Source organism: Humulus lupulus, chromosome 5 (assembly GCF_963169125.1).
Source record: "Humulus lupulus chromosome 5, drHumLupu1.1, whole genome shotgun sequence".
NCBI classification, from domain to species: Eukaryota; Viridiplantae; Streptophyta; class Magnoliopsida; order Rosales; family Cannabaceae; genus Humulus; species Humulus lupulus.
Genome location: NC_084797.1, coordinates 10,971,089 through 10,995,645, shown reverse-complemented (window position 1 = coordinate 10,995,645; position 24,557 = coordinate 10,971,089). Strand labels below are relative to the sequence as shown.

The 24,557-nt window shown below is 36.2% G+C and overlaps 4 protein-coding genes across 4 annotated transcripts; 2 read left to right on the top strand and 2 right to left on the bottom strand.

Moving 5' to 3' along the window:
- Window positions 1–6,260: 6,260 nt before the first annotated feature.
- Window positions 6,261–7,939, top strand: LOC133834431 (uncharacterized). The gene is made up of 3 exons (XM_062264041.1): window positions 6,261–6,436; window positions 6,907–7,066; window positions 7,526–7,939. The coding sequence occupies exons 1-3, from the start codon at window positions 6,358–6,360 to the stop codon at window positions 7,749–7,751; spliced, it is 465 nt and encodes a 154-aa protein (XP_062120025.1). The 5' UTR covers window positions 6,261–6,357; the 3' UTR covers window positions 7,752–7,939.
- Window positions 7,940–9,594: 1,655 nt separating this feature from the next.
- On the bottom strand, window positions 9,595–13,385 carry LOC133834430 (uncharacterized). Its single transcript, XM_062264040.1, has 8 exons — window positions 13,169–13,385; window positions 12,154–12,298; window positions 11,896–12,064; window positions 11,099–11,369; window positions 10,633–10,898; window positions 10,330–10,545; window positions 10,140–10,242; window positions 9,595–10,049 (listed from the first exon to the last, which is right to left on the bottom strand). Exons 1-8 carry the CDS (start codon window positions 13,317–13,319, stop codon window positions 9,988–9,990), a joined length of 1,383 nt encoding a protein of 460 aa, XP_062120024.1. The 5' UTR covers window positions 13,320–13,385; the 3' UTR covers window positions 9,595–9,987.
- A 2,820-nt stretch (window positions 13,386–16,205) lies between these two features.
- Window positions 16,206–18,672, top strand: LOC133778839 (uncharacterized). Its single transcript, XM_062218859.1, has 3 exons — window positions 16,206–18,032; window positions 18,113–18,441; window positions 18,621–18,672. Exons 1-3 carry the CDS (start codon window positions 16,206–16,208, stop codon window positions 18,670–18,672), a joined length of 2,208 nt encoding a protein of 735 aa, XP_062074843.1.
- A 440-nt stretch (window positions 18,673–19,112) lies between these two features.
- On the bottom strand, window positions 19,113–24,330 carry LOC133778838 (uncharacterized). The gene is made up of 8 exons (XM_062218858.1): window positions 23,911–24,330; window positions 22,208–23,047; window positions 21,484–22,116; window positions 20,873–21,010; window positions 20,486–20,775; window positions 20,268–20,391; window positions 19,656–20,182; window positions 19,113–19,559 (listed from the first exon to the last, which is right to left on the bottom strand). Exons 1-8 carry the CDS (start codon window positions 24,328–24,330, stop codon window positions 19,340–19,342), a joined length of 3,192 nt encoding a protein of 1,063 aa, XP_062074842.1. The 3' UTR covers window positions 19,113–19,339.
- Between the last annotated feature and the right edge of the window lie 227 nt (window positions 24,331–24,557).

Genomic DNA, 24,557 nt, shown 5'->3' with positions numbered 1-24,557 from the left:
GTTTTTATCAGTGACATAGCCCCCAACGTCCAGCTCCTCCACGGTCAGCTTGGCATAGAACCTCCTCCTTTCCAGAAGGAACTCGGTAAGGGGGGTTTGAATGAAGGGACCTGCGACCCGGAAGATACGATAAGAGATGGAAGCAAAAGATGAATAAAAGAGGGGGTCCGGGAGAATACTTACCCACTCGCTGGAAGTCTAGCAACAGCGTGGGGTTCTCGTCAATAAGGAACCCGGATGTCATGAACCAGTAATGCCTGACATCCGGAGGGTGCTTCCAGGTGCTGGTAGGAGCAGGATAGGCACTCCGCGGCTGAAGCCTGTAAAAGTCGTCCAAGCTCTTGTTTTTAACACTGACTTGCGGCACCAACTTGTAGAAGTATAAGACTTCCGCCGGAGTGGGCTCCGCGATCTCTTTCGCGACACAAAACACCTTCCACCCAGCAAGCAGACGGTACGCTTGCGGCAGCAGTTGGAAGGGTGCGATCCCCACGTATGTCAGGAACCGCACGAAGTAGGCATGAAGCGGGAGCGTAGCTCCCGCGCTAATGTGTCCGGCGCTCCAAGCCCCGAATCCATCCACGGACGTATGCGCCCGTTCCTCTAGCCTAGCCATGCGGTTGTGGAAGAGGCCCGGAGTCGATTCGATGCCCAGCCTCGTCTCCGGGAGCAGCATCATCCGGTAGTTCCGGAACAAGTTGGGCGTCTCGTCCATTTCCCACCTGTTGCCTGCGGGCGTCTTGGATCCGGGAGCGACCACAGGGGCCCTATTGACCTCTTCTTCGGAATGGAGTGTAACACCCGTGGCCATGATTGACGATCTAAGAACAGAGAAAGAAAGACCAAGCAGTCAGCACCTAAACCCAAAGAAGTCGGTCAAGGTACAGAGAGTCTCCTAAGGACTGCTTGGAGTCCCGTCGGACCAGGCCCGGGACCCCAAAAAGCCCCGGGACCTTGATCGGGAGAGAAGGCTACTAAGGTCCACCCCTCGTCCGGGAAGCATCTGCGAACGGTGCAACCCGAACCAGACAGCTTTCCTAGCAAATTCTAAAGCACAGAGCCTAGGTACATGCGTTTAGAGAGCCTAAATTCACAAAGTTGGCAATAGAATTAAAAGAAATGCTTACTGAGTGGTGTCGACGGTTGACGCTGGCGGTTGTCCGATCGTAAGGACGGCAGGACCTCGTTCTTGAAGTGGCGCAGCCGGTGCAGCAGTTCGTCGGTGGGGCAAATCCGAGAAGCGCCGTCAGGTCGTAGAACGAAGGTTGAGGCCCTGGGAAACAGGCGGTGGCGCAGAACTAGCAAACGGCGGAGTATTTCGTCGGCGAGGTCGGACATACAAAGCTCTAGCGAGCGTTCTGGTTTTTATTTTTCTCAAGCTTGTTCGAAAATGGAAAAGTGCTGAACGTTTGTTCTCAGAGTCTTTATATCAGCCCTCAAATCCTGGCCCCCGATCCAACGGTCAGATGCCTCATCATCCGACGACCGAGGATCGCGCAGAGGACATTTACGAGCCCTTTTTGGTCTGGATCCTCAGTACCTCTAATCCGACGGTCCAGGAGTAGCGGATACCAAAGGACGCCCCATCCTACGATCCACCTCGTTCCAGGGACATTAATGATGACTCCCCCCGTGCGGATGTGACGCCTCGTGACGTGCGCTGATGCCCTAGTCTAGGCCTAGCGGCCTTTGGGGGGCCTAGGCGACCCTTCGAGGCCCTTGCAACAATCACATGGCAACACGTGGGTCGCTTTTTCCCAAAGCGGGCCAAAGGTAAACGTCCCCGGATCACGGCAAACGACCCGGGCGAAGCCACCTGCCACTGCCACGGCCGTTCGGCCAAGCTTCCTAGCCCGGACAGGAACTGGGGAGACGACTTGGCGAGCGTCGCGAGGATGGTGCAACCCTACTCCCGGATAGCCCGGGTGAAGGCTTGGGGGGTAAATGTTATCCCCATTTCCTGGAAGGGCTTTGGGCCTTCGCACTGGCCCGCGGTCAGTGGACCGACTCGGCATTCGGGCCTGGCCCAGGAACTCCATATTGGGCCCGTTTGGAAGGGTCCGGGATGTCCCTCCGGGTTCATCTTCAGCTTGGAATGTCCCGAGGATGTCCGGGGCGCCCGGGGCGTCGCGGCTTACGCGTCTCCGTCCCGGAGCCTGGAATGATCCGGGCCCGAGGTAAATGTAGCAGGCCGAAGGTAAACGGACCTGGGTCGCCTCCTCCCCAGTTGAAGGGCCGGGTGCCCAGGATCCTGAGACCGCCTCAGTTCGCGTGGGCATTGTCCCCCCACTTCTCGCCTGCAGAAAGGGCAGCATTGGGATTGTCCACTGAAGTGTCAGGACTGCGCAGCCAAGTACCCTGACCGGTCTTGTCTCCTAAATCAGCCTCGAGACTTGAAGTGATCAAAGCCCAAGCGTCGTTTTGTCGGGCGAAGGCTTGTGTCTCAGGACAACTAATTGGGCCTTAGTTGGTTTGTATTATGTACATTGTATATCTTTTTGTATTGGGCCTTCACTAGAAAGGGCCCCTCTACACTTTCCTCTGATGGGCCTGGGTTGGATGCGGCCCAGACCCGATGACCCCCTCAGCTTATAAATATAAGCTGAGGACAACATGAAAAGGGGGAGAAAAAAGAAAAGGGCAGAGACTCTGTCCAGATATAGCCAGAAAACTCCATTGTAAAAGCTTCTTCTTACTCTAATATATGGACTCGTGGACTAAGACTAGTTAACGCCCCAACCACGTAAAAACCTCGTGTCGATTTCCCATTTTCATTATTATCACTAGCAAATAGTATTCATTAATGTAGTTGCCGAAAATCTCGGTTAACACCTACTGATTAGACCACACTTCATTTGTCAGGTTTTAGGAATTAATCATGAATGTGACAGAAGTGACATGATGGGTCAGAAGGTCACAGGATGACCCCCCTTACCAACTCTCAGGTGCCCTCTCCTATAAATATGGAGACCCTGGGAATTGCAAGGGGTTGGATTCTATTATGTAACGAAATACCCTGTAAGAGAATACCAGAAGCATAGCAATAATATTGGCTGGTGGAGTAGAAGGATTTTAACCTTTGAATCACCTAAAAACGTAGTTGTGTCATCAGTCCATTTGAAGAGCATTCATCTGTTTCAGTTCATAATTAAGCACTAATTTCTTTCTCTTATTTTCTCAATTATCTGTTGGCGAAAAACCGCGTCGACACAAACCATTGCAGCAATTGTAAACAAACAAGTCATTCAAGAGTCACTTGCAAGAGTCCAGCAGTGACACAGGTATTCAATCTTCAGTTATTTTTAGTTAGTTTGCTTTTCAATTATGATTTTATAAATGTTTTAGTTAATTTGCTTTTTATTTATTGATTGCAACCTGTTGTTGCCAAGAAAATGGGCAGACCACCTCTAAAAAATCCACATCTTGACACTCAGAAAAGGCAGAAGAAAAGAGCCAAAAAGAATGCAAGAGATGCAGTAGCAACAACAACAACAACTTCATCATCTTAGCCACCACCCTCTCAACAAGCCATTGCATCTCAAGAGCAACGCACACCTAGGAGAAGTGGAAGACCCACAGCAGCTGCAACTTCCTCATCCCAGCCACCACCCTCTCAGCAAGGCAGTGCATCTCAAGAACAAAACAAACAGAGGAGAAGAGGATCACAAAGTGGACCAGCAACAACATTTTCCTCATCTCAACCAACACCATCTTAGAATCTAAGTTATAGTGTGTTTTTCATCTTTTGTTGTTAAGACTATTTTTGGGTCATTTATGACCTTTGTTTTCGGGCATCTTTGGCCTAATTTTGTGTACAAATGTATAAGGTGTGGACCTTGTGATTTGGCCAAGTATTTTGTGTAGCCTGTTTATTTAGCAAACTGATATGCCTTTTTTGTCTATGAATTATGACTTGCATCTGTCTATCAATCTGGGTGCCAATTATATTTTGTATCTGCCATATTGGGTGCCAATTATGACCTTGCATCTTGTATGAATTTGCCACATGATACCATGTAGTCAAAATTATTATTTGCATCTGTGAAATTAAGCATAATGAACTTAAACTAACATGACCAAAATTTAACCAGAACAAAGCACAATTGTCAAAATGCATTCATTCATTTTTAGACTTGCTGCATTACAGATACAATGAAACTAGCACTTTGACAACTGAAACAAATATCATTGCCTTGTATCAGGTACTTTTTTTTAACCAAAATCACACAATGTCTAATATTTCAAACACCAGACTAGTACAATTACAGATACAATGAAAACCAATGTTCCCCAACTAATACCAATCCAATCTTTCTTAAGGAGGTGACCACAAGCACTGCAAACATGACCTTCACCCATAATTGGCTTGTTCCCACGGTTTAGACTTGTTATTTCAGACTCCAAGAGATCTTCAGCATTCCAAGTTTCTCCCTCAATTATTTTTCTCTAGTTTGGAACAACAACCCTTCCACTTTCAGCCAATTCTGGATCCACCCACCAGAAAAAATCGCAACCCCTTTCTGACTGACATATAGCAAGAAGAAAACCCAATTACAAAAAAAAACCAAAACAAATTTATCCACACTTACTTTCATTAACCGACAAGTTCGAAATTTGCTTCAGTCCAAGAGGTTCTGACTACACTTTCCAAGCCACAATCACACTGTTGTCGCGGTCGCAATCGACTCCCACCCCTACATCTTCGGGCCATTGCTTTTGATCCACTGGAAAAATACGAACTTTCACCCTCCATTATCCTCCACTGCTACTCATCTTCTTCAGTTGTGTTTTGTTTTTAATCTTCAGTTGTGGCGTTTTGTTTTCGAAATGGGGTATTTTCTGGGTTTGTTATTCTTTAGTCGTTCATGGAGTTGTGTTTTGTTTTTAATTTTCAATTTGTTTTTAAATACAACATTTTTTTTTATTTCAAATTTTGGTTATTGAAATACTAAATGGTGAATTAATCTCCACTGTACACGTGGACAAAATAAGATGGAATTTGGCTGGGTACCGACGGAAACCAACGGAAGTGGACAATGGGTACTATTGCCACAAAAAAAAGATTGGGTAGTAAATCACTAGTTTCTTAAAACATTGGGTACTTTTGTCACTATTTCCCCTTATTGAAATATGCTTGTAACAAAGTTTAAACACGGCCCGCCGGCCCATATGTGCATCCTTGAGCCTATAAATAGGATTCATGGGACTCATTTAAGGATAGACAATAATTTGTATTCAGAGAGAACTAGTATTTTTTATACACGACTTTTGTATCATTTTTTGGAGCTTGTGAAACTCAGTGAATCCTAGTTTGCTTATCACAGGTTTCAGAATACATCAATAGAAACACTAAGTGGATGTAGGTCATTACCAATATCTGGGGCCGAACCACTATAAATTCTTGTGTTGTTTAGTTCTTGCATTCAGCTTATAAATCTTTATCGTTTTAGTGACTCTATGTCTTTGGCTAAATCATCAGTCAGCACCTTTGTATTTTTAGCACTTGAATACTTATAATTCTAATTTTTTTTATATGATATTGTATATTGTAATTATAGCAGGCATCCTATTAATTTTCGAAAAAATTTAAATAATTTATACTGTCGAAAATAAGGTTCAAATAGTCTGCAGTATGCGTATCTGTTTTTATTTTTATTTTTATTTTTATCTTTTTTATATAACTATGAAACAAATTATTTGAACCTTGATTTCGACACCGTAAATTATTTAAAAAATGACTATAATAAATAACATGTACACAATCATATAAAAAAATATTAGAATATCTTAACCAAGAAAACACGAGGGATACACCAAACCAAAAAAAGTTTCCTAAATCATAAAGGTAGAATAAGTTTTTTTTTTTTTTTAATATGTGGTTTTATACTAAAATAATTTTAAAGGTGTATTAAATAAATTTTTTTTTTTGAAAGAAAGTATTTCAAACTTTATACTAAACGCATTTAGAAATTAGTGAGAGAAGAAAGAATGACTCCCTTAAAATAAGAATAAAAATAGACTCAACTAAATCATGTATAATTTTAGTAGTTAGAGACGAAATAGATAATTGAATTTAATATAAAAAAAATACCACAAATAGAATGTAGAGACAATCATTAACCTTCCTTTTTTCTGAATAATGTTTCTTTATCATAAATCATAATATGGGATGTCTGCACTTTCTTATTTATTTTTTAAAAATTCTGTAAATAAAACACGTCAATAACAATTACAATGGAGATGGAAATAAAAGCGGTTGGGCCCATTGAATGGCAACCCCCTTCCATAAGTAACTTATAAGTACTCTTCCCCACCTCACATTGTCACCTTCTTCTTCTCCAAGGTCTTGTCTTTTTGATGGAGAGATTACCAGTGGAAATCCATCTCAAGATTTTCTGTTTCTTGGACCATCAGAATCTTGCCACTGCTCATCAAGGTCAGTAATTTCTTCTGTTGATGCTTTGATTTTCATCTCCTGATTAGATGTTGGACTGGTTTAATGTGGATCTGAACTGGGTTTTGTAATTTGATGCAAATTACGCAAATTTCAATTACTCCAATTATTGGGTTTTTTTTTTTGGTGAAATTATGGGATTGGTTTGTAATTCTGATTTTGGGTGGAATTGGGGGTTTGACTTTATTTTCCCCAGTATGAAAATTCTTTGATTTTGATACAAGCTTTCAATTTTTGAATTAAAGTGAATATATTTGTAAATAGAGGGTAAGAATGGACATATCTGTTTGTTTTATTGGTGAATTAGCTTCTCTTTTTTCATTTAAGTCCATAAAGTGGTCCAATTTCACTAATTTAGGCTATGTTAGCTGATAAGATTACACAAAACTAATATATCCATAGGTTTAAACTCATGACAAGTTTGTTGAAATGGAGATTTGGTGTTAACCAAGTATGCAGGAAATGGAAGGTGTTAGCCTCAGACAACTATGTTTGGTCCAACTTATTCAAGGAGAGATGGGGAGGAGATCGTGCTGCATCATTTGTTCTTGGGGATTCAAGATCATGGAAAAAGAAGTATGAGATCGAAGACCGTCGTGATCGCGTTGGAATGTAAGTTTGAATCTTTAATTTTCCCAGTTTTCATTTTCTACAATGACTTTTCACAACATTCCCAGCTTCACACACAACTTTGATCTATATAGGCATAGTTTTTTTGAGAGAAAATGTTTGTTGGCATTGTTGTTGGGTTGGTCCTATTTAGATGGTTGTTCCAACATCTGATTAGAAGGCTAAGTTCTGGTATCTAATTCATATGTATGAAAATTTTCTTTTCATGAACACCAATAGTATGCTAAGGCTTTAAACTAGAGTCATAGATGGCTCTTCTGTGTGGTGAAAGGTTTTGGTATTTTCAGCCTTTGTGACTCTTTTGGGTGGGTATTTTTGCAAAATCTGTGTTATAAACTCAGTATGCCAAGTAACGAAGTACTAATCTTGGTAGTGATACTTAGTATCATAGTTATAACACCAAGACCATCTTGATTAAAAGGAAGTATTATATGTTTCTAGGAGGGTGAAGATAATAAGAGAAGGCGGGGATTATTATCTTGTTCGCCGAGGTGAGATCCAACGCTATTTGGGTTCAAGAAAGTCTTCGAGTTTGAAAAGAGAAGCGAGTGCAAATGGTGACCTGAACGAAGAACAATCCTGCCGTGGGATTTTGGACAAAATTCTTTTCTTTATTGGGGACCTAGAAGTTGCTTCAACTGAGGCAAAACGTGGCCGAGTGATTTGAATACTCTGGATGCTCATAAAAGCCACAAGGTTCATGACGTTTTACTGTAAACTTGCTCTGTAATTTATTGATGCATTCAACTATATATTGTGATTTGTTGTAACCCATAGCAACTGATTGGTATAGTACGTCAGTATGGTATGAGTATGTATATTTCAATAGTAATAGAAAATCTCACAAGTTGTTCATTCTCTTCAACCAATTTAGATTTGAAACTTGTATGATCTATGGCTCTTTGGAGCTATGGTATGACCTTTGCTTGACCAACCTAAAATATTGCTAAACTACGATTTTTCAGTGTGTGAAATGAGACTATTTTATGCTATTCGGATGGTTTTATTTCAGTAGTGGAATAATGACCCAAAAAAGAAAAAAAAAACTTTTGGATTCATTGCAAGTCTTTTTTTTATTAACAAATCATACTTTTTTCATTTTAGGTTAAGAACAAATCTAGTCAAATCTTAAACTTTGATTAAAAAATGGAATATACTCATTTGGTACATGTGCTTTTACAAAGTATTATTTTGGTACCCTATTTTTTTAATAATATTCATATAGTACATATTTGGTACCCTAAACTCATATTTGATAAATAAATTTTATCAATATAATCAAACTGTCAAAAATTATATGTAATTAAGTAATTAAATTTAAATTTAGAACTCACATAATTAAAAAGCATATTGATTAAATTGGTAAAGTTTAGAGTACGAAATATATATGATTTCAAAATAAAAGGTGTTGAATATGTATGATTTTAAAATATAAGGTACCAAATGAACATTATTATAAATACATGTTATACCCAGATTTCGAACCATGTTAATTATGACCTCGAAAGTTGGATTCGCAAATAAGTGGACTCATAAGGTTGGAAGGAAGCTCCAGGATCATATGCCGAGCTTGCAGGATATGGACGATCTCGAGTATGGTGACCTCGAAGAGTTCATGATCTCGAAAGATAGCCCCGGGAACACATCCATCTTCGGAGACAACTTCGGATCAGGGTTCCCGAGCTCGACGCGCATACGATCTCGAACAGATTGGGTGACCTCGGAAGATGTCTCCAGCTCGAAAGGTGACAGGAAACCTGGGAGACTAAAGCCTTAGAGATACGCAATAACCACATTGAATATCTACAAGTATTATAAATATGAGATGTAATCCTCATTTATTAATGTAAATCCCCTCAGTTATGTGTTTCCTGGTCTTCAGGGACGTTTCCTTTTATATGTGATTATAGGCATTTAAGGTCATTTATTTTATTCACAAAAAGAGTAACTACCCAAAATATGTGGGATAGTATTCTGCATCCTTCTCTATAAATAGTATTCTTTATTCATGCTTAAGAATTTTTAGAGATTTCATGCTTAAGAATTTTCAGAGATAATCTTAAGTTTAATAACAGAGACTCGTGGACTAGGCAGATTTAACTGCTGAACCACGTAAAAATCGTGTGTTTGATTTGTTTTATTGTATTTGGCCATTATCTATTATTGTTTTTGTGCTCTTCTTTCACTGTTTGACGAAAAACGGCATCAACAATACAGTATACAAAAACGATATTTTACAAAAAATACATGACACCAAATGATTACCTACCCATTAAAAAAAGATACTTTCAGAAAAAGCGAACTTAAAACAAAACACATTTTTCTTTACTCTGTAACAAAGTTTCAGCTGACTTCGGATTCACTTAACAGGTTAAAAAGAAAAAGAAAAAACTAAGCCAAAATTCTTTAGAATATCACCATTGGTGATTAGTGTAGTTTCACTTGCATCATATCTGATTAAAATTAAGAAAGACAAAAAAAAAAAAAGTAAGCTATAAATAAATAATAAATGGTATCGTAGAAAAAGAATAATATTGGCACTGGCACTGGCATACATGGGTAGATATTTCATATTTCTTTCTCGACAGTAAATGCTAAAAATTGAAAATTAATGCGCTACCACTAATTCACAGCCAAAAAAGAACAGAAAAAAATTACAAAATAGTTCCTCCTAACTCACACTTCTTCTTCCTCTCCATTTCCTTTTTGTTGGGCAGACCACTATTTTTCTTACAAGTTGTTTGTCTTCTTCACTATCAAATTGAATACACCTTCAGCTAACACGAATTGCAATTGCAGCAGCACAGTATATATTTTTTAATTGAATTAGATAGATGGCTGGCGGCGGCGGTTACGCCATCCACTTAAAAAAATCCGGCGGTCTGTCTCCACTAATCTCTCAATTAGATGTTTAACGGGTCTGATTCGGTGTCCCTTTCCTTCATTGCTTCCCAGTCTTCAGTTTCTGTAACAGATATTGTAAAACCATAAGCACAGAGAAAAGAAAAACCATTCCCTTAACTGTAATGTAGCAAAGACCGAATTTCGAACTTACTTGGCTTTTCGGAGATGTTGAAGAGCCTCCTCTGCAAGAAGCATGCCACTAAGAGGAAAACCGAGCACATACCGAACATAAAAGTGATCGGGAATGCACTCACCTTCAGTTGCCAAAAAAACAGAATTAGTCAGTGTGTGTTTTTTTCAAGCTAGACATTTGTGTAAAGAGTATATAGGCTGTAACATACGTTGTATAGCACAATGCAGACGAAGATATTGAGAGGGATTCTGAAGAAGTTCATGATGGTGCTTCTAGCCTCCTCGGGAATGTATTGGGACCTCATCTTCATAATGGATGGCCAAAAAATTCCACAACAAGCTTCGAAGATACAGAAGCCAAGAAGCTGAATGCATCCTCCAAATGAGATGCCCTTGCCTTGCTCCGTGGAAGGAGTTACGAAGAACTGTTTTCAAAACAATCGAACTTTCAGAATACCATAAGAGAAAAAGAGAGTGAAGAAGGAGATGAAAATCTTGGAACTGTGACTTACAGTGGTCAAAATGGGAAGCAGAAGTGATGCTGAGGCAGCAGCGAAAACAATCTGCATATAGCTCTCAACCCTGATAGATTGGCGAGCCATCAACCTAGAAGCAAGGGAGCTTCCCAACATTGAAGCCAACATGAATGTTGCAAAGATAAATCCGTGAGGAATGTCCTCGTCATTTGGGCTTAGAGCAGGAGTCCAGAGAAACACAAATGTGTACATTGAGCCCTCAAACAGAGACTGAATTGCCCCGAGCAAGGCAATTTTTTCATCTGAATCACGCAAAGGTAACTAAATGAGAGGGAAAATTCATCAAAGAAGAAGACATTGGAAAGAGAACAGTTATATGTCATTCCAGATAGGGTTACTTTTCTATCTCTATCTCTCTTCTTTTTTTTAATTTCAGATTGGATTTTACTTTAAATTTAATGTAAAGAAACAAAACAAGGATTAGGAAAGGCTTAAACTCTACCGGAAGCAATGGCCACAGCAGCACCCCTGAATTGGGTAAGCAAGTCCTTGTTCTCAGAAGGATCCCCATAGTTCTCTGACCATGAAGATAATATGACCGCCATACCAATAGCAAGAAAGCATGAAGCAGCATCAAAGGGTGCAACAGGTCCAAGAGAAAATGAGTCAACAAGTAGATTCCCGAACAAACCAGCTATAATAGCAACAAGGCCATTGCCAAGAAATATTGCCTTTGAGAATGTTATTGACAACCATTGTTGTTCAAAGCCTCTCTGCAGATAATATTGGAGAGTGGTGAGCAAAGTACAAGGTTTATAACACTACAAATTAATCAGATGCAAAAAGAGAATGGCAGAGAGAAGCTGCACGTCACACAGGAATCTTGAAAGAAAACCAACAAATTTTATCCACTATCAAGTAATACTTTCTCCAACTACAATGGTCCCCACATATGAGATGTAACTAATAATATATCCCTCTTTTTTCACCTACTTTTTGCCAATTCAGACAGTTATGCAAGCACTTAATATCACTTTACCAACACAATTAATCTACAACATTACCAATTCACAATAAATACACAAATGTGCCAACTGAAAAGATTAAAACCACACAAAACTGAAACAAAACAAAATGTGAACATCATATGTGTAGTAATCCTACAAGAAACATGAAATGCAACAAGCATTTAACAGTGACACAGTAAACTTCGTTGTTTGCTCACAAGCAATCAATGTAAACATTTAACATAATAATAACTGCAAAATGATATATGTAGACAGCATGAATGCCCCTTACCTTGTTGTGTTCTGCAACAAGCCATGACTCGAATGCTGAAAACAGAAGAGAAGTGGCAATACCTCCCAAAACACGGCCAACCATCAAAACTCTGTACTGAGGAGAATGCTTGGTAATACAGCTCAGTATGTAAGTAATACAGTAAGTCACGCATGCCCTCTTACGACCCCTGAATTTGAAGCACGTAGAACATCAAAAAAACATCTCCATAACATCGTATAAAATAATTATTTAACAAAATTTTGAAAGAATACTTACTGTTTGTCAGCTAGAGAACCAACAACTGTTCCGAACAGCATAGAGGAGCCAAAACCAGCAATAAAGAGCTGTCCGATCTCACCTTTACCAAACCCATACGTACTGTAAAGGTAGTAAACATAAGGACCTTGCAACCAGTCCCCCGCTGTTCATGAATTAATCGATCAGTAATCAGACTTTTTACTTTCTTTTTTTCTTAAATAAGAAACTATAGTTAAAACAAGGTTTTTCCTTGTAAACAACATCCAGAAAGGTTCTAAGAAGTTCATACGAGAATTCATAGTCAGATAAGCTAAAGAAATTTCTTCAACTTTGTACATTAGAAAATCAAATATATATGCTCTTCGAATTATAAAAAGATCTCGAAAAAGTTAAGAATCTAATTAAGATGAATAAGCATTAAATTTTATATAAAGAAAATAACTTTTTTTTCCAAGTCAAGTAGTGATAAAGATCATTTGGTATTAATTTGAGAGCAACCAAAAACAAAATCAATATTACACAACAAAAGTAATATAATAATACATCACAAAACACATCAGAAAATCAAAGATGAACACACAGCACCAGATCAATATATAATCACATAATTTTAAAGCTAAAATGGACAAATATATCTCACACACATACACACAAACTTTTAAACTTAAAATAGCTAAAATGGACGAACAACATCATAAATATATCCCACACACATACACACAAACTTTTAAACTTAAAAAAGCAACATTATAAATATAATGGACGAACAACATTATAAATATACACACTATATATCAAGAACAGGTCCTAAAATTATTAGCAAGAAGTGTTGTGATCGATCAAAGAAACGACAATACTAAGTTTCGACACAGATCTGAAGAATGCGTCATCACAATTGCTTTTAATTACTCAGATCAGATCCAATTTTCACGAAATTGAAACACAAAAGAGTTGTACATTCATGAAAATCAAACGAGATCTAGTGTGAATCAGATCTAATAAGAAGAATAAACGAGTGAGATGTTGTAAATACCCATCATGAGCGAGTATACGAGAAGGTAATTGTTCTTGAATGAATTGAAAGCCGGCGATGTATTGATTCGATCTTTGTTGTTTCTGCTCAGCTCCATTGCCGCCACAACCAAACCAAAGAACCCGAAAACCAGGTAGTAAAATATCTCCATTTTCGCAACTCAAACCCCAAAAAATATCAGAGTGGGAAAGAGAGAGAGAGAGATGAAATTCAGCTCAGTTGCAGAAAAGTGTGACGTTTATTTATACTGAGAGCAGTGCAAGAAGAAGATGAATGGGTTTTTATTCTCTGCCACGCACTACACCTACACTCTCCTTCGTAATCCCATTAAAGCATGGTCTGTGTCTTTGACTTTTGTGTCTGACCAGGACGTGTCGGAATTTCGAGAGTACAACAAACCGAAGCGTGAGAGTGTAGAGCTCAGATGAACTCGACCGCAGAGGATAGAATCCCGTAGGACGCGGCTTTAAAATGGGGCCGTTTTTGTTAAATCAGGGGGCTGATTTGACACGTGGCGAGCTGTGGTGCGTCTGATTTTGTAAGAGGTGTTTTTGTAGGTGTCGGTGGTTTGGATCTCCTGTAGTGGAATAAGGAAGGCAAAGGGTTTGTGGGTCCCACTTCATCAAGTATGTCCCATGCCGTGTGATCCGTATTATTATTAATGAAATATTTCATTAATTTGGGTAGAAATTACTTTTAGTCACATAAAGTAAATAATTTCATGAATATGGATAGAAAAAAATTTAGCAAAAAATTTATTTTATTATAGTAATAATTGGAAGCTACTATAAATTTTGTCTATATATTTATAGAAAAAATGGTAGATGATTTGTATGGAGTGTGATATTCCACTTACCGACATAATTTCATGGTTTTGTTGATTTTTTATTGACTTAAAATGCCAAGTTTGAGATTTATTTGTCAAAGATCCACATCAAGTAGAGTTATTTTAAAAGAATAAATAATTTAGTGGGAACCAATGGGAATAATAAAATGATTCTTTATTTTATTTTTATTTTTTTTTAAAAAAAGTGAAGTGGGCAGTAGGGTCTTACTTCGTTTTTTTTTTAAGAACATTAGGCTAGTATAATTTCTTAGGACTAAAGATTAATCTCTTTGTTTAAATTTATTGTAATTTTTATTATCAAGTTGTAAGTTTGTTTCTATTCACATAGTGATTCGTGAAATTTTGTGAACTTATTAGAAAAAAAAACTATCACTCATGTGTTGTAGTGTTAAGAATATTTTTTCTAGGTATGTCAGTGGTTTGTGCCACTTCAAATCTCTATTTTAAGTAGAAAAAATATTTTATTTTTGCAGTTGAGGCTTGTTGTTTGTGTTTTTATCACTGGACATGTGGCAGTCATTAGAGGGTTAATTAAGTTTCATCGAGTGCTAATGAGGTTTCGTAGAGTTCCTTGGAGTGTAAAACTTCTCTGAGTACTATGATCTAGTCTCTCCAAGTGAGACCACACTCCGAGATTCGTCCTCGAGGTGCAGATATCTCTAAGCGAGGCCACGTCTCGTGGTATGTTTCCAAAGCGTGGATGTCTCCAAGGCCACGCGCCTAGGACCATTCAGGTGGTCCTCTAGCCTTCTTCAATCACCAATCCTCCATGTCTAGGATTTTGTCCTCGGGACTTGGAGTAACTGTCAGGTGTTAATCATTGCAGCTGTGGCCCATCAGAAGATCGTCTGACAACTTTTTGTGAGCCTTGAGTAGTGGTGTCGAGTTCGTACACTCAACAATCAGCATTTCTCACAACGTCGCCTGACATGAACAAACATGCAGCTGTATTTTGACACTGTCAGATACCTGTTCCCCGAAAGGTTAGTGGACAGCTTTCTACAAATGAGCCTCGTGCAATCTGCCTTGACCCATAGTCTTTATTAGTGCATCCCAATAAAATTAATTAACATTTACTCCTCAAATAATGGGGGAATGTTATATTAATAGTCCATTAAAGACATTAATGACCTAAACTCCTATAAATAGGGTTGATGTGGGTTCATAATTTTGGTCAGTTAAGCATTGTAAACTCAGAGCAATATATATGTTGTTTGAGACTCCATCGAAATTTGCTCAAATAAGTTTCAAACTCACTAATACCAAAAACCTAGGGCTCTTTTATAGCTTGAACCACGTAAAACTTTTGTGTTAGTTTCTTTAATTTTCTATCAAGTTCTTAAATTATGTTGATAGCGAAAAAGTCAACCAACAAGGCTAAAGTATTAGGTTAAATAAAGGGAAAATTTTATATATACGGCATTTCACCAAAAGAATTCGAAAAATACGGTAATCCATACTTCTTACAATATTACGGTAAAAGTGAAGCCCACAATTCACGGAAGACCCAACCCAATACGGAAGACCCAACATTTCCCACCATTATATACCGAAGACCCAACCCAACCATCACAACTCGGCCAAAGTTTTTGTAACATGCTGTACTCAACATTTCCATGGATTTCAGCTAACAAAACCGAGAAAACTGGGAAAAAATGAGAAATTTTCTTCTGCAATCTACTGCAAATTTTTTGAATCGATGGGTCTACAAAACAAATTACACGATATCTGTTTTGTGGTAAGTTTCCTTGAATCGATGGGTCTTCTATTTTGTTCTTGGAACATAATTTATAGCTTTCGGAAATCATTAAGATAATTATAGCAAAAACATATATTTTAACACATATCTCCACAGAATCATAAACAAATTTTACCATAGAAACATTTGAAAATCCTGAAAACCTTTTATAAAAAAAAGAAACTGTTACAATATTATAAAGATGTTTCTTAGATTGTCTCATCTTTAAGTTATTTGCTCTTCCTTGTGCAGAATTTGGTCATTTAAAAACCAATAAAGGGACGAGTTTATATGCTAAATTCTCATTTTGTTGGGGGATGTGTTATTGAATAGCTTGTGCTGGATTGGGTAGTTTTTAACCCATAAGGTAGTTTATATCCTATTTTGTTTTATAATGAAAATATAAAATTTCTACATATCAATCTAATTTTTCTTTTTATTCATCTGCAGCCATGAATCCAATAACATCTTTGGTATATTATGATGGTCATTGGAATGAAAATAATGTGTATGAGGATTTCAAAATGCTGGGAGTGTTAATACCATTAGATTGCTCATTTACAACACTAATGAATATCTTGTCTACAGAGTTGTCTACCATTCTGTCAACAGAAAATGCAACAATTGAGTACCAGATTGCAGAAACATTGCCTCCATTGAAGATCAAAAGTGATAGCTCTATACAATTCTACTTGGAGTGCAAAAGAAATGACAAAACACTCACAAAATACCCTTTGATAGTTTCTGTAACAGAGAACAACCAAACAATTACCTGTGGAGCACTTCAAAAGATGAGTTCTACTGTTGCTTCAAGTAGTAATAATATAGAGAATGATATTTCGGACACATCGACATTCTCTATAGATGAACCTCAAGGACTACCAAATTTTATTCAGTTGGCAGATCAAATTACAGATTTGATTTTGGAGAAGGAACGACATGAATCAATTCCTGAACATATTGGAACAGAAACTACAATTATAACTCATGCAATTTCTGATGGAATAAGAGAAAAACAGGTATACAAAAACAAAGAGGTTCTTACAACAACAATTGGTCTCTATGCCATAAAAAACAATTTTCAGTTCAAGGTCCACAAATCTTGCAAAAAAGAATATCAGTTGAAGTGCCTTGATTCAGAATGTACGTGGTCATTTCGTGCTGCAAGATATGGAAAGACAGATATGTTCCAACTTAGGAAGTTCAATCGTGCCCACACATGTTCCTTGGACATTATTCTTGGAGATCACCGACAGGCTTCAAGTAGTATGGTTGGGAATGTTGTGAAGACCAAGTTCACAGATCCAAAAACAAATTATAGACCTAAAGATATAGCTAAAGACATGTTGGACAGATATGGAGTTTCCATGAGTTACCAAAAAGCATGGCGATCTAAGGAAAAAGCAGTTAATTATGTACATGGTTCAAGTCAAGATTCCTACCGAGACATTCCACGATATCTGCACATTTTGAAGCACAAAAATCCAGGTACTGTAACAGATTTGCAAATTGATAGTATAAACAGATTTAAATATCTTTATATGGCTATGGGACAATCAATTCTAGGTTGGAAACATTGCATTCCAGTAATTGTTGTTGATGGAACATTCCTAAAAGCTGCATTTGGCGGTACACTTCTCACAGCTTCAACACAAGATGCAAATAGACACATCTTCCCATTGGCTTTTGCTATAACAGATTCGGAAAACAATGATTCATGGGAGTGGTTCTTCAGAAAAATAAAAGAATGTTATGGAGAAAGAGAAGAGTTGTGTATAGTTTCAGATAGACACGAAAGCATAGAGAATGCTATAAAAAATGTCTTTCCAAATGTAACTCATGGAGTGTGCTCCTACCATCTTTTCTGCAACATAAAGACCAAGTTTAAAACAGACGCAGAGGCAACCAGTATTGCATTTCATGCTGCTGCAAAAGCTTATAACATGGAAGATTTTGAAAAATACATGAAGGACTTGGACAGTTTACATGAAGGAATCCGTCCTTTTCTGGCCAATGAGGTTAAATATGAAAAGTGGGCAAGAATCCACTCCAAAAGTCGTAGATATGCAGCTATGACTTCAAACATAGCTGAATCCATTAATGCAGCACTAAAAGAAATGAGAGAGCTTCCAGTAACAACATTACTCGAGTGCCTTAGAAACCTGATTCAAAAATGGAGCTACAACAACAAAAAAGAAGCAGAAGCAACATTTACAGAATTGCCAAAGAAACAAGAGGAATACTTAAGAAAGAACTTTGTCAAGTCATTAAGAATGACTGTAAGTACAACTATTTCCTTTATTTATAAATACCTCTGTATTAATATACTTCCTTGTTCATTATTATAATTTCATTGCAGGTAGAACCAGCTAGCACACTCATTTACAGTGTACACAATGGTTTAACAACAAACATTGTTGACATTGCAAAGAAATCTTGCTCTTGTAACAAGTTTGATTTGGATGAATTACCTTGTGAACATGCCATGGCAGTCATTAGAAAGATGAACCTTCAGTATAAAAAATATTGCTCATATTATTTCACAAAACAAGCCATGTTGAACACCTATAATGCATCAATACATCCATTGGGAGATCCAAAAACATGGAGAGTTCCGCCTGATGTTGAGGAAATAGAAGTACTACCTCCAAAGGGAAACAGAAAAAGTGGAAGGCCAAGGAAAAAAAGGTTTGTCTCAGCAAGAGAAGGGTCTTATCAGCTTAAATGTGGAAGGTGTGGAGAGCTTGGGCACAACCGAAAAACCTGCACAAACCAGCCTCTATTGAGAACAAAAAAACAAAAAAGCACTCAAAGCTTATAGATTAAAAATACTTTTTATTTGAATTTTGAAACTTTGTATGTTTCAGTACGGTGATTGGAACATTACTTATCACTATTACTTGTGATAAAGAATTATGAAATTTTATTGAATATATGGAATATTATAAAAACTTAGGAAAAAATTTGCATCAATATATCAGAATTAATGTTCAGGGCGTTATCTGTAAATTTTTGTTACATATTTGATACAGATATATCTGAAATGAATATTAATGTAACATTTTGTTACATAATTGTTACAGATATGTTACTAGTTTCTCACAGACACTTCCAACATCAAATAAATGTGAAATAAGTTCTTTTATCAGCTTATGTTACAGTTTTGAAACAAAAATATTTGATTTTCATTTGTAAATTTCCAGTCCATTTAAAAGGATTAACTTCAAAAGTTTGAAACGATTTGATACATATTTGAAACTGAAGTTATCGTGACTATTAATAGACGTTAAGTAATGCTACGCAATTTTGCATGAACTTAGGTTACAAACTTTTAACAGATGTTACCTAAAACATGAAATATAAAAATAAAGTTGTGAACTCAAGTTACAAACTTGAGACACCTCTGTACAACATTCCTCATAAAAAAGGGCTAATATCAAAATTCAATGATATGCCACAGTATTCAAAATATTCAAACATGATACTTGCTTGAAAGTTTGCAAAACAAAGACACAAAAGTTATCTTGCCATAAGTATGTATCTTCTTTACAAGATAAAAGCCAAAATGTTAACTACTTTGATGCTCTCATACTTCCATTGCATTAACATTCAACATCTTCTTGCTCATTCTTCCTCTGAACTCCCCATCAGATAGATAGCCTTCATCTTTCTTTCTTTTAGCATGGACATATAGCTCGACTGCAATTTTGTTTCTCTGGAAACTAACATTCAGAGGATTGGGGATATTTTCAATAAGTCCATGCATAAGAAATTCAGCAAACTTTATGATAAAAATCCCACAATCGCTACAAAAAAAAAACAACAAAATCAGTAACACATAAATGCATATAAACAAAATAATGCAACCAAAAAATAACAATAACTAAAAAAAAACCACTTACTTGTTACTCTGTTGTGGAACCTCATCATCAAACACAATGTCCAACGGGTGACACATATCAATGCCCTTGAATGCTTGTGCATTTAGATCAATATCTTCCCTTGACTCATAAAAATTATTTAAAGAAAGAAACAAGGGCAACAAAGTAGAATATGCTTCAACAACTTTCAATACTTTCTTATCCATAACTCTATTTCTCATTGAGTTGTAGACTTTAAAAAATCTCTGCTTCACGTTGAACTCCCCAAGAATCCAATGATTACAGCCAACAACAGTCATATTAATAGGGAATAAAATGAAATCTACTAGCGACCAAGGGGTGTTACAAAGCATTTTATAACCACAAATATACTCAAAAATAACACTGTTATGCGATATAACAGATCGATCACAGTCACTTGACAGATACACATCATACAGAGAAGTGATAACTTGATCAAAAGAGTTATCTGTAGTAGTAACTCTAACATTTATCAACTCACAATACTTGGCTTTTTTTCTAAGGTAATAAAATGCCACATTAATATGCTGAAAAAACAAGAAGCAAACCATAATGAGAATAATGAAAACAGTAAAACTAAAACAACTTAATAATAATAAGGGAAAAAAATACCTCATTGTCCAAATCCCTCCCATCTTTAACTAAATCATAAAACCAAATTTTTCTCTCAATCTCAGTTACACAAAACTGAAATGGCTCCTTAATGATACTATTATTATCATCAAATTTCTTATACCTATAACAATTATAAACATTTAAAAGTGAATTATGGTGAAACAGAAACTGAAATACAAAATAAATAAAAAAACAATTAAAAAATAGAAGCATACTTATTATTTTTTCTCAGCCCCAGAGAAAACCACTTGTTAAAAGAGTCTTGGTCAATTTGATTAGGCAGATCAAAAAGATTGTCTCCAAAAGCATATCGTCCCACAACCTTCCTTTTAGACTTCACAACCTCCAAATGTTTCATATCCTTAGAAGAAGATGATCCAAATTGGTTAACAAAAGGAGATTGCAAAACTGTAGCAGGCTTTGGATTCCTTTTGCCAACAACAGGAGTAGACACAACTACTGGATTCATCAAAGAACCAGCAATGGGTGTTGCCATAATAACTTCCTAGAAACAAAAATAATATGAAAAACTCAATAATACAACTATTGGAACATATTGCAAAAAGAGAAAACAAAATACAATATCTGCCTTGTTTAGTTACCTTTTTCTTTGCCAAATCACCAACAGCTGCATGAACAACTTTATCAAAAATCTCCACATTCATGTTGTTAAAAATATGAGCCTCTTCTTCTAGATCTTTAACAACATCAGCTACATCATCATGAGGTTTGACAATATTCTATGGAAAAACAAAATTTTATAAATTAATACAGAAATACATGAATACATTACCTTAAAAAAATACAAATCATGAAACCAAAATAACCTGGTCATAGCTCTGGAAAAAAAAGTTGTATATATAATAAAAAATAATAATTGCCAAACAAAAAATTCCAAAATTCATAAGTTTACAAAAACATAACAGAGTTTATACATGCTCTGGAAAAGTCTTGTACAAAACTAACTAAGAAAAAAAAAGTTTACAAATTAATAACAAGAGGTTTACAAAACAAGAATTCTAAACTTTCTCTTCCACTTCTCATATTCCAATGGAAACAAAATCAGATTCCTATCAAAAAGGGAAAACAAAAATTAATAAAAAGAAAATATTAATTATATATATTAACAGAAATATAAACATCTATAAAATATAAAATAAAAAATAACAAACCAACCAAGCAATAAAATTAATATTTAGATAAGAATACATACCATTGTTTCTTCAACATCATTCCCAGTAGTCTTCTCATTCTCATTTACTGTATCATTCTTATCATCTGCAATTACCATATCTCCAGCAGCATCTTCTTGCATTGCTTGAATGCATTCATCAAAAACTTGGGTAAAACTTTCATTCTCAAAAAACTTATCCTTTTCCTTTGAAACACCACCACCACCAGAAGTATCACCAACATCAGCTCCCACAAAACCAACATCAACATGATCAATATCATCATTAATACCACATGATTTTGGCCTCAACTCACCTAACATTTCCATAACTGCCTTGTGTTTTAAATCTTGATCGTTTTTCAGATTAACCAACATCTCCATCAATGCCCTATGTCTAGATTCACTAGCAGACTTTAAAAATGCAATTTCCTTAGACATAATGTTACACTTCTTCTGACATTCATCCACAATAATTTTCATATCAGAAAAACCAAATGTCACACAAGGAACATATGATGAGGAAGGAGCCTCACTGGTTGGTTTCTTTGGAGGAGCAACAAAATCATCATCCTCAAAATCAGCAACATTCATATCCTTGTTGCACTGGAAAAAACCTTCAAGCTTGAAGGCATTGTTCTCTTCATCAGTGGGCAAAACTTTAACAATTTTGGTCTGCAAATAACAACACAGAAAAATCAGTTTACAATATTAAAAAAATCAAATAAATTCATATATAAAGAAAAGCAAAAAGAATAAAAATTACCTTATGTAATGAAAACACATTCCTCTCAAGCTCCTTATGAGATGGGATTGCAACAGATGACCAATTTATAATCCTAGGCAGACCACAACTAACCTTCTCACAATAAGTTCCCTCTAAACTAGGAATTGATTCGTAAATGAAAACTTGGAAAACAAATGGCAAACCATTCAACTTATAGGTTGGGTAAGAACCTTGCCGAGTAATAACAACTTCATTTTCCCTTAAAGCATCTCTCAAAGATGAGAGAGTCACATTAAAAATATCCTTTCCCCATGGAAAATGATTAAAACCACCACTATCACAAAGATACAAGTCAGTTTTTTCAATGTTCTTCTCTTTTTGCCAAGCATACAAAAAGTTAGTGATCAGGTAAAGTACAGCCATCCTAACAGCCTCATCATCATTATCAAAATTGGCAGCCTTAAACCTTTCTTCAACAATAATTCTTGAAATGCCCCTTGTATGGTCACCAAAAAATTTCGAATACAATCCAATAGGATTACTATTCTTAATTCCACCTCTATCAATATCACCAAACACATTTAACCCAGACAATAACCCAAATTCACCCAAAGAAAACCTAATCAGCTTTCCACAAACTTTAAACCACATTTCATTTAAGTTTGGTTGGTTAACTTCTCTCAACAAAACATGGTGAACCAATTTAGCTTGATTAGCATAAGATTTAAGGTTTAGAAAATGACCAAAGCAAGTCTTACTAAACAAAACCTTTTGAGAGTCAGTCAATTTTTCTGAGATCACATTGATCTTCTCAAAACCACAGTGAAAATTGACTCTTGCTCTATAATGATCCTCATGTTTGATAAAACATTCCATATGCTGCATAGAATAATAGACAACCAACAAAATTTTAAAACAAGACAAATCAAATGATTAGATGACAAGAAAAACACAAATTGATGAAATGAAATTAAAACAGATACAATCAAAACTTGAAAAAATGAAAACATATTTCAATAATATAAAACCTATTATCTTTAAATACAAAAACTAACAAATTGGAACTTGTAACATATGTTTACAGAAAAAGAAAAACATATTTACAACATCAGAAAGAACATTAACAACCTTGTAACACTTGGTTACAAAAACTAACAATAGGAACTTGTAACATATGTTTACAAAAAAAGAAAAACATATTTACAACATCAGAAAGAACATTAACAACCTTGTAACACTTGGTTACAAAACTAACAATATAGGACCTGTAACATATGTTTACAAAAAAACAAAAACATGGTTTCAGTAATACCATTAACAAACATGTAACATATAGGTACAAAAACCTAACAAAAATTAACAAAATTAAAAACATAAATCAGATCAGAGCATGAACAACATAGAAAACATATTTCAAGAATATAAAACCTAATATATAAAATACACAAACTACCAAATTAGAACCTGTAACATAAGTTTAAAGAAAAGAAAAACATATTTACAAACGTCGGAAAGAACATTAACAAACTTGTAACACTTCGTTACAAAACTACCAAATTATGACTTGTAACATATGTTTACAAAAATGGAAAACAAGGTTACAAACATCAGAAATACCATTAACAAACCTGTAACACTTTGATACAAAAAAATAACAATTGTTAACAGCAACAAGACAAATAGACCCATAAAAAACAGAAAAAAAAGAACAAAACGAATTTAAACGACACAAACATAAATACCTTCGGTTTATCCAGTAAACCAACATTCTTCTTCGCAATTTTTCTGTTAGCCTTGCACTTTACTCGACTAGAACCTTCAATAGATAGTTTCTTAGATTTCTTCGCACTGACTTTGCTCTTTGACAATGCAACATGTTTTCGCTTCAACTTTTTCCCAATTAAGTCAACACTCGCATGCATGTCGCCCTCCTTCAACTCATTTGAACCACCAACATCATCCTCGATCACATTAGGAAGGGGAGAATCCAATGAATACTTCAAAACAGCTTTCCCTTTACACAAAGGAGAAAGATTACTCTTCAGAAGTTTCCCCTTCGTTTCGGAAGACTCTTGATCGTCGGAATGCTTCGAGGATGCTGGGCCAGAGAACGCAGCACCCGACCGAGCAGGAGATGCAGACCCCGCACGAGTGACAACCATTGTTTAACCAGTCAATGCCAAACGATTTTGAAAAAAAATGAAGAAACTCAGTTAGGTTTTCGGACTCGGCCAAAGAAAAAATGAGAAACGGAGAATGAAACAGATGAAAGAGAAAGAGAATACAAAAAAACTTCGGGGTTTGAAATTTGAAAAAAAGACTTTATAAAAAACCGTATATTTGAAATAAAAAACCGTATAAAAGTAGGCAACCGTATATTTCAAATTTT

Bases quoted from the DNA above. Each gene is read 5' to 3' on its own strand.
- LOC133778839 (XM_062218859.1), top strand. From the start codon at position 16,206: ATGAATCCAATAACATCTTTGGTATATTATGATGGTCATTGGAATGAA. The intron at 18,033-18,112 runs GTAAGTACAACT...ATTTCATTGCAG, and splicing joins TCAAGTCATTAAGAATGACT to GTAGAACCAGCTAGCACACT. The intron at 18,442-18,620 runs GTTTGTCTCAGC...TGTATGTTTCAG, and splicing joins GGAAGGCCAAGGAAAAAAAG to TACGGTGATTGGAACATTAC.
- LOC133778838 (XM_062218858.1), bottom strand. From the start codon at position 24,330: ATGGTTGTCACTCGTGCGGGGTCTGCATCTCCTGCTCGGTCGGGTGCT. The intron at 21,011-21,483 runs GTATGTATTCTT...GTTTTTCCATAG, and splicing joins ATGATGTTGAAGAAACAATG to AATATTGTCAAACCTCATGA. The intron at 20,776-20,872 runs GTAACTAAACAA...TTTTGTTTCTAG, and splicing joins GTGATTTGGCAAAGAAAAAG to GAAGTTATTATGGCAACACC.
- LOC133834431 (XM_062264041.1), top strand. From the start codon at position 6,358: ATGGAGAGATTACCAGTGGAAATCCATCTCAAGATTTTCTGTTTCTTG. The intron at 6,437-6,906 runs GTCAGTAATTTC...GTGTTAACCAAG, and splicing joins TCTTGCCACTGCTCATCAAG to TATGCAGGAAATGGAAGGTG. The intron at 7,067-7,525 runs GTAAGTTTGAAT...ATATGTTTCTAG, and splicing joins CGTCGTGATCGCGTTGGAAT to GAGGGTGAAGATAATAAGAG.
- LOC133834430 (XM_062264040.1), bottom strand. From the start codon at position 13,319: ATGGAGATATTTTACTACCTGGTTTTCGGGTTCTTTGGTTTGGTTGTG. The intron at 12,299-13,168 runs GTATTTACAACA...ATTCATGAACAG, and splicing joins CGTATACTCGCTCATGATGG to CGGGGGACTGGTTGCAAGGT. The intron at 12,065-12,153 runs GTAAGTATTCTT...CTTCAAATTCAG, and splicing joins GGTTCTCTAGCTGACAAACA to GGGTCGTAAGAGGGCATGCG.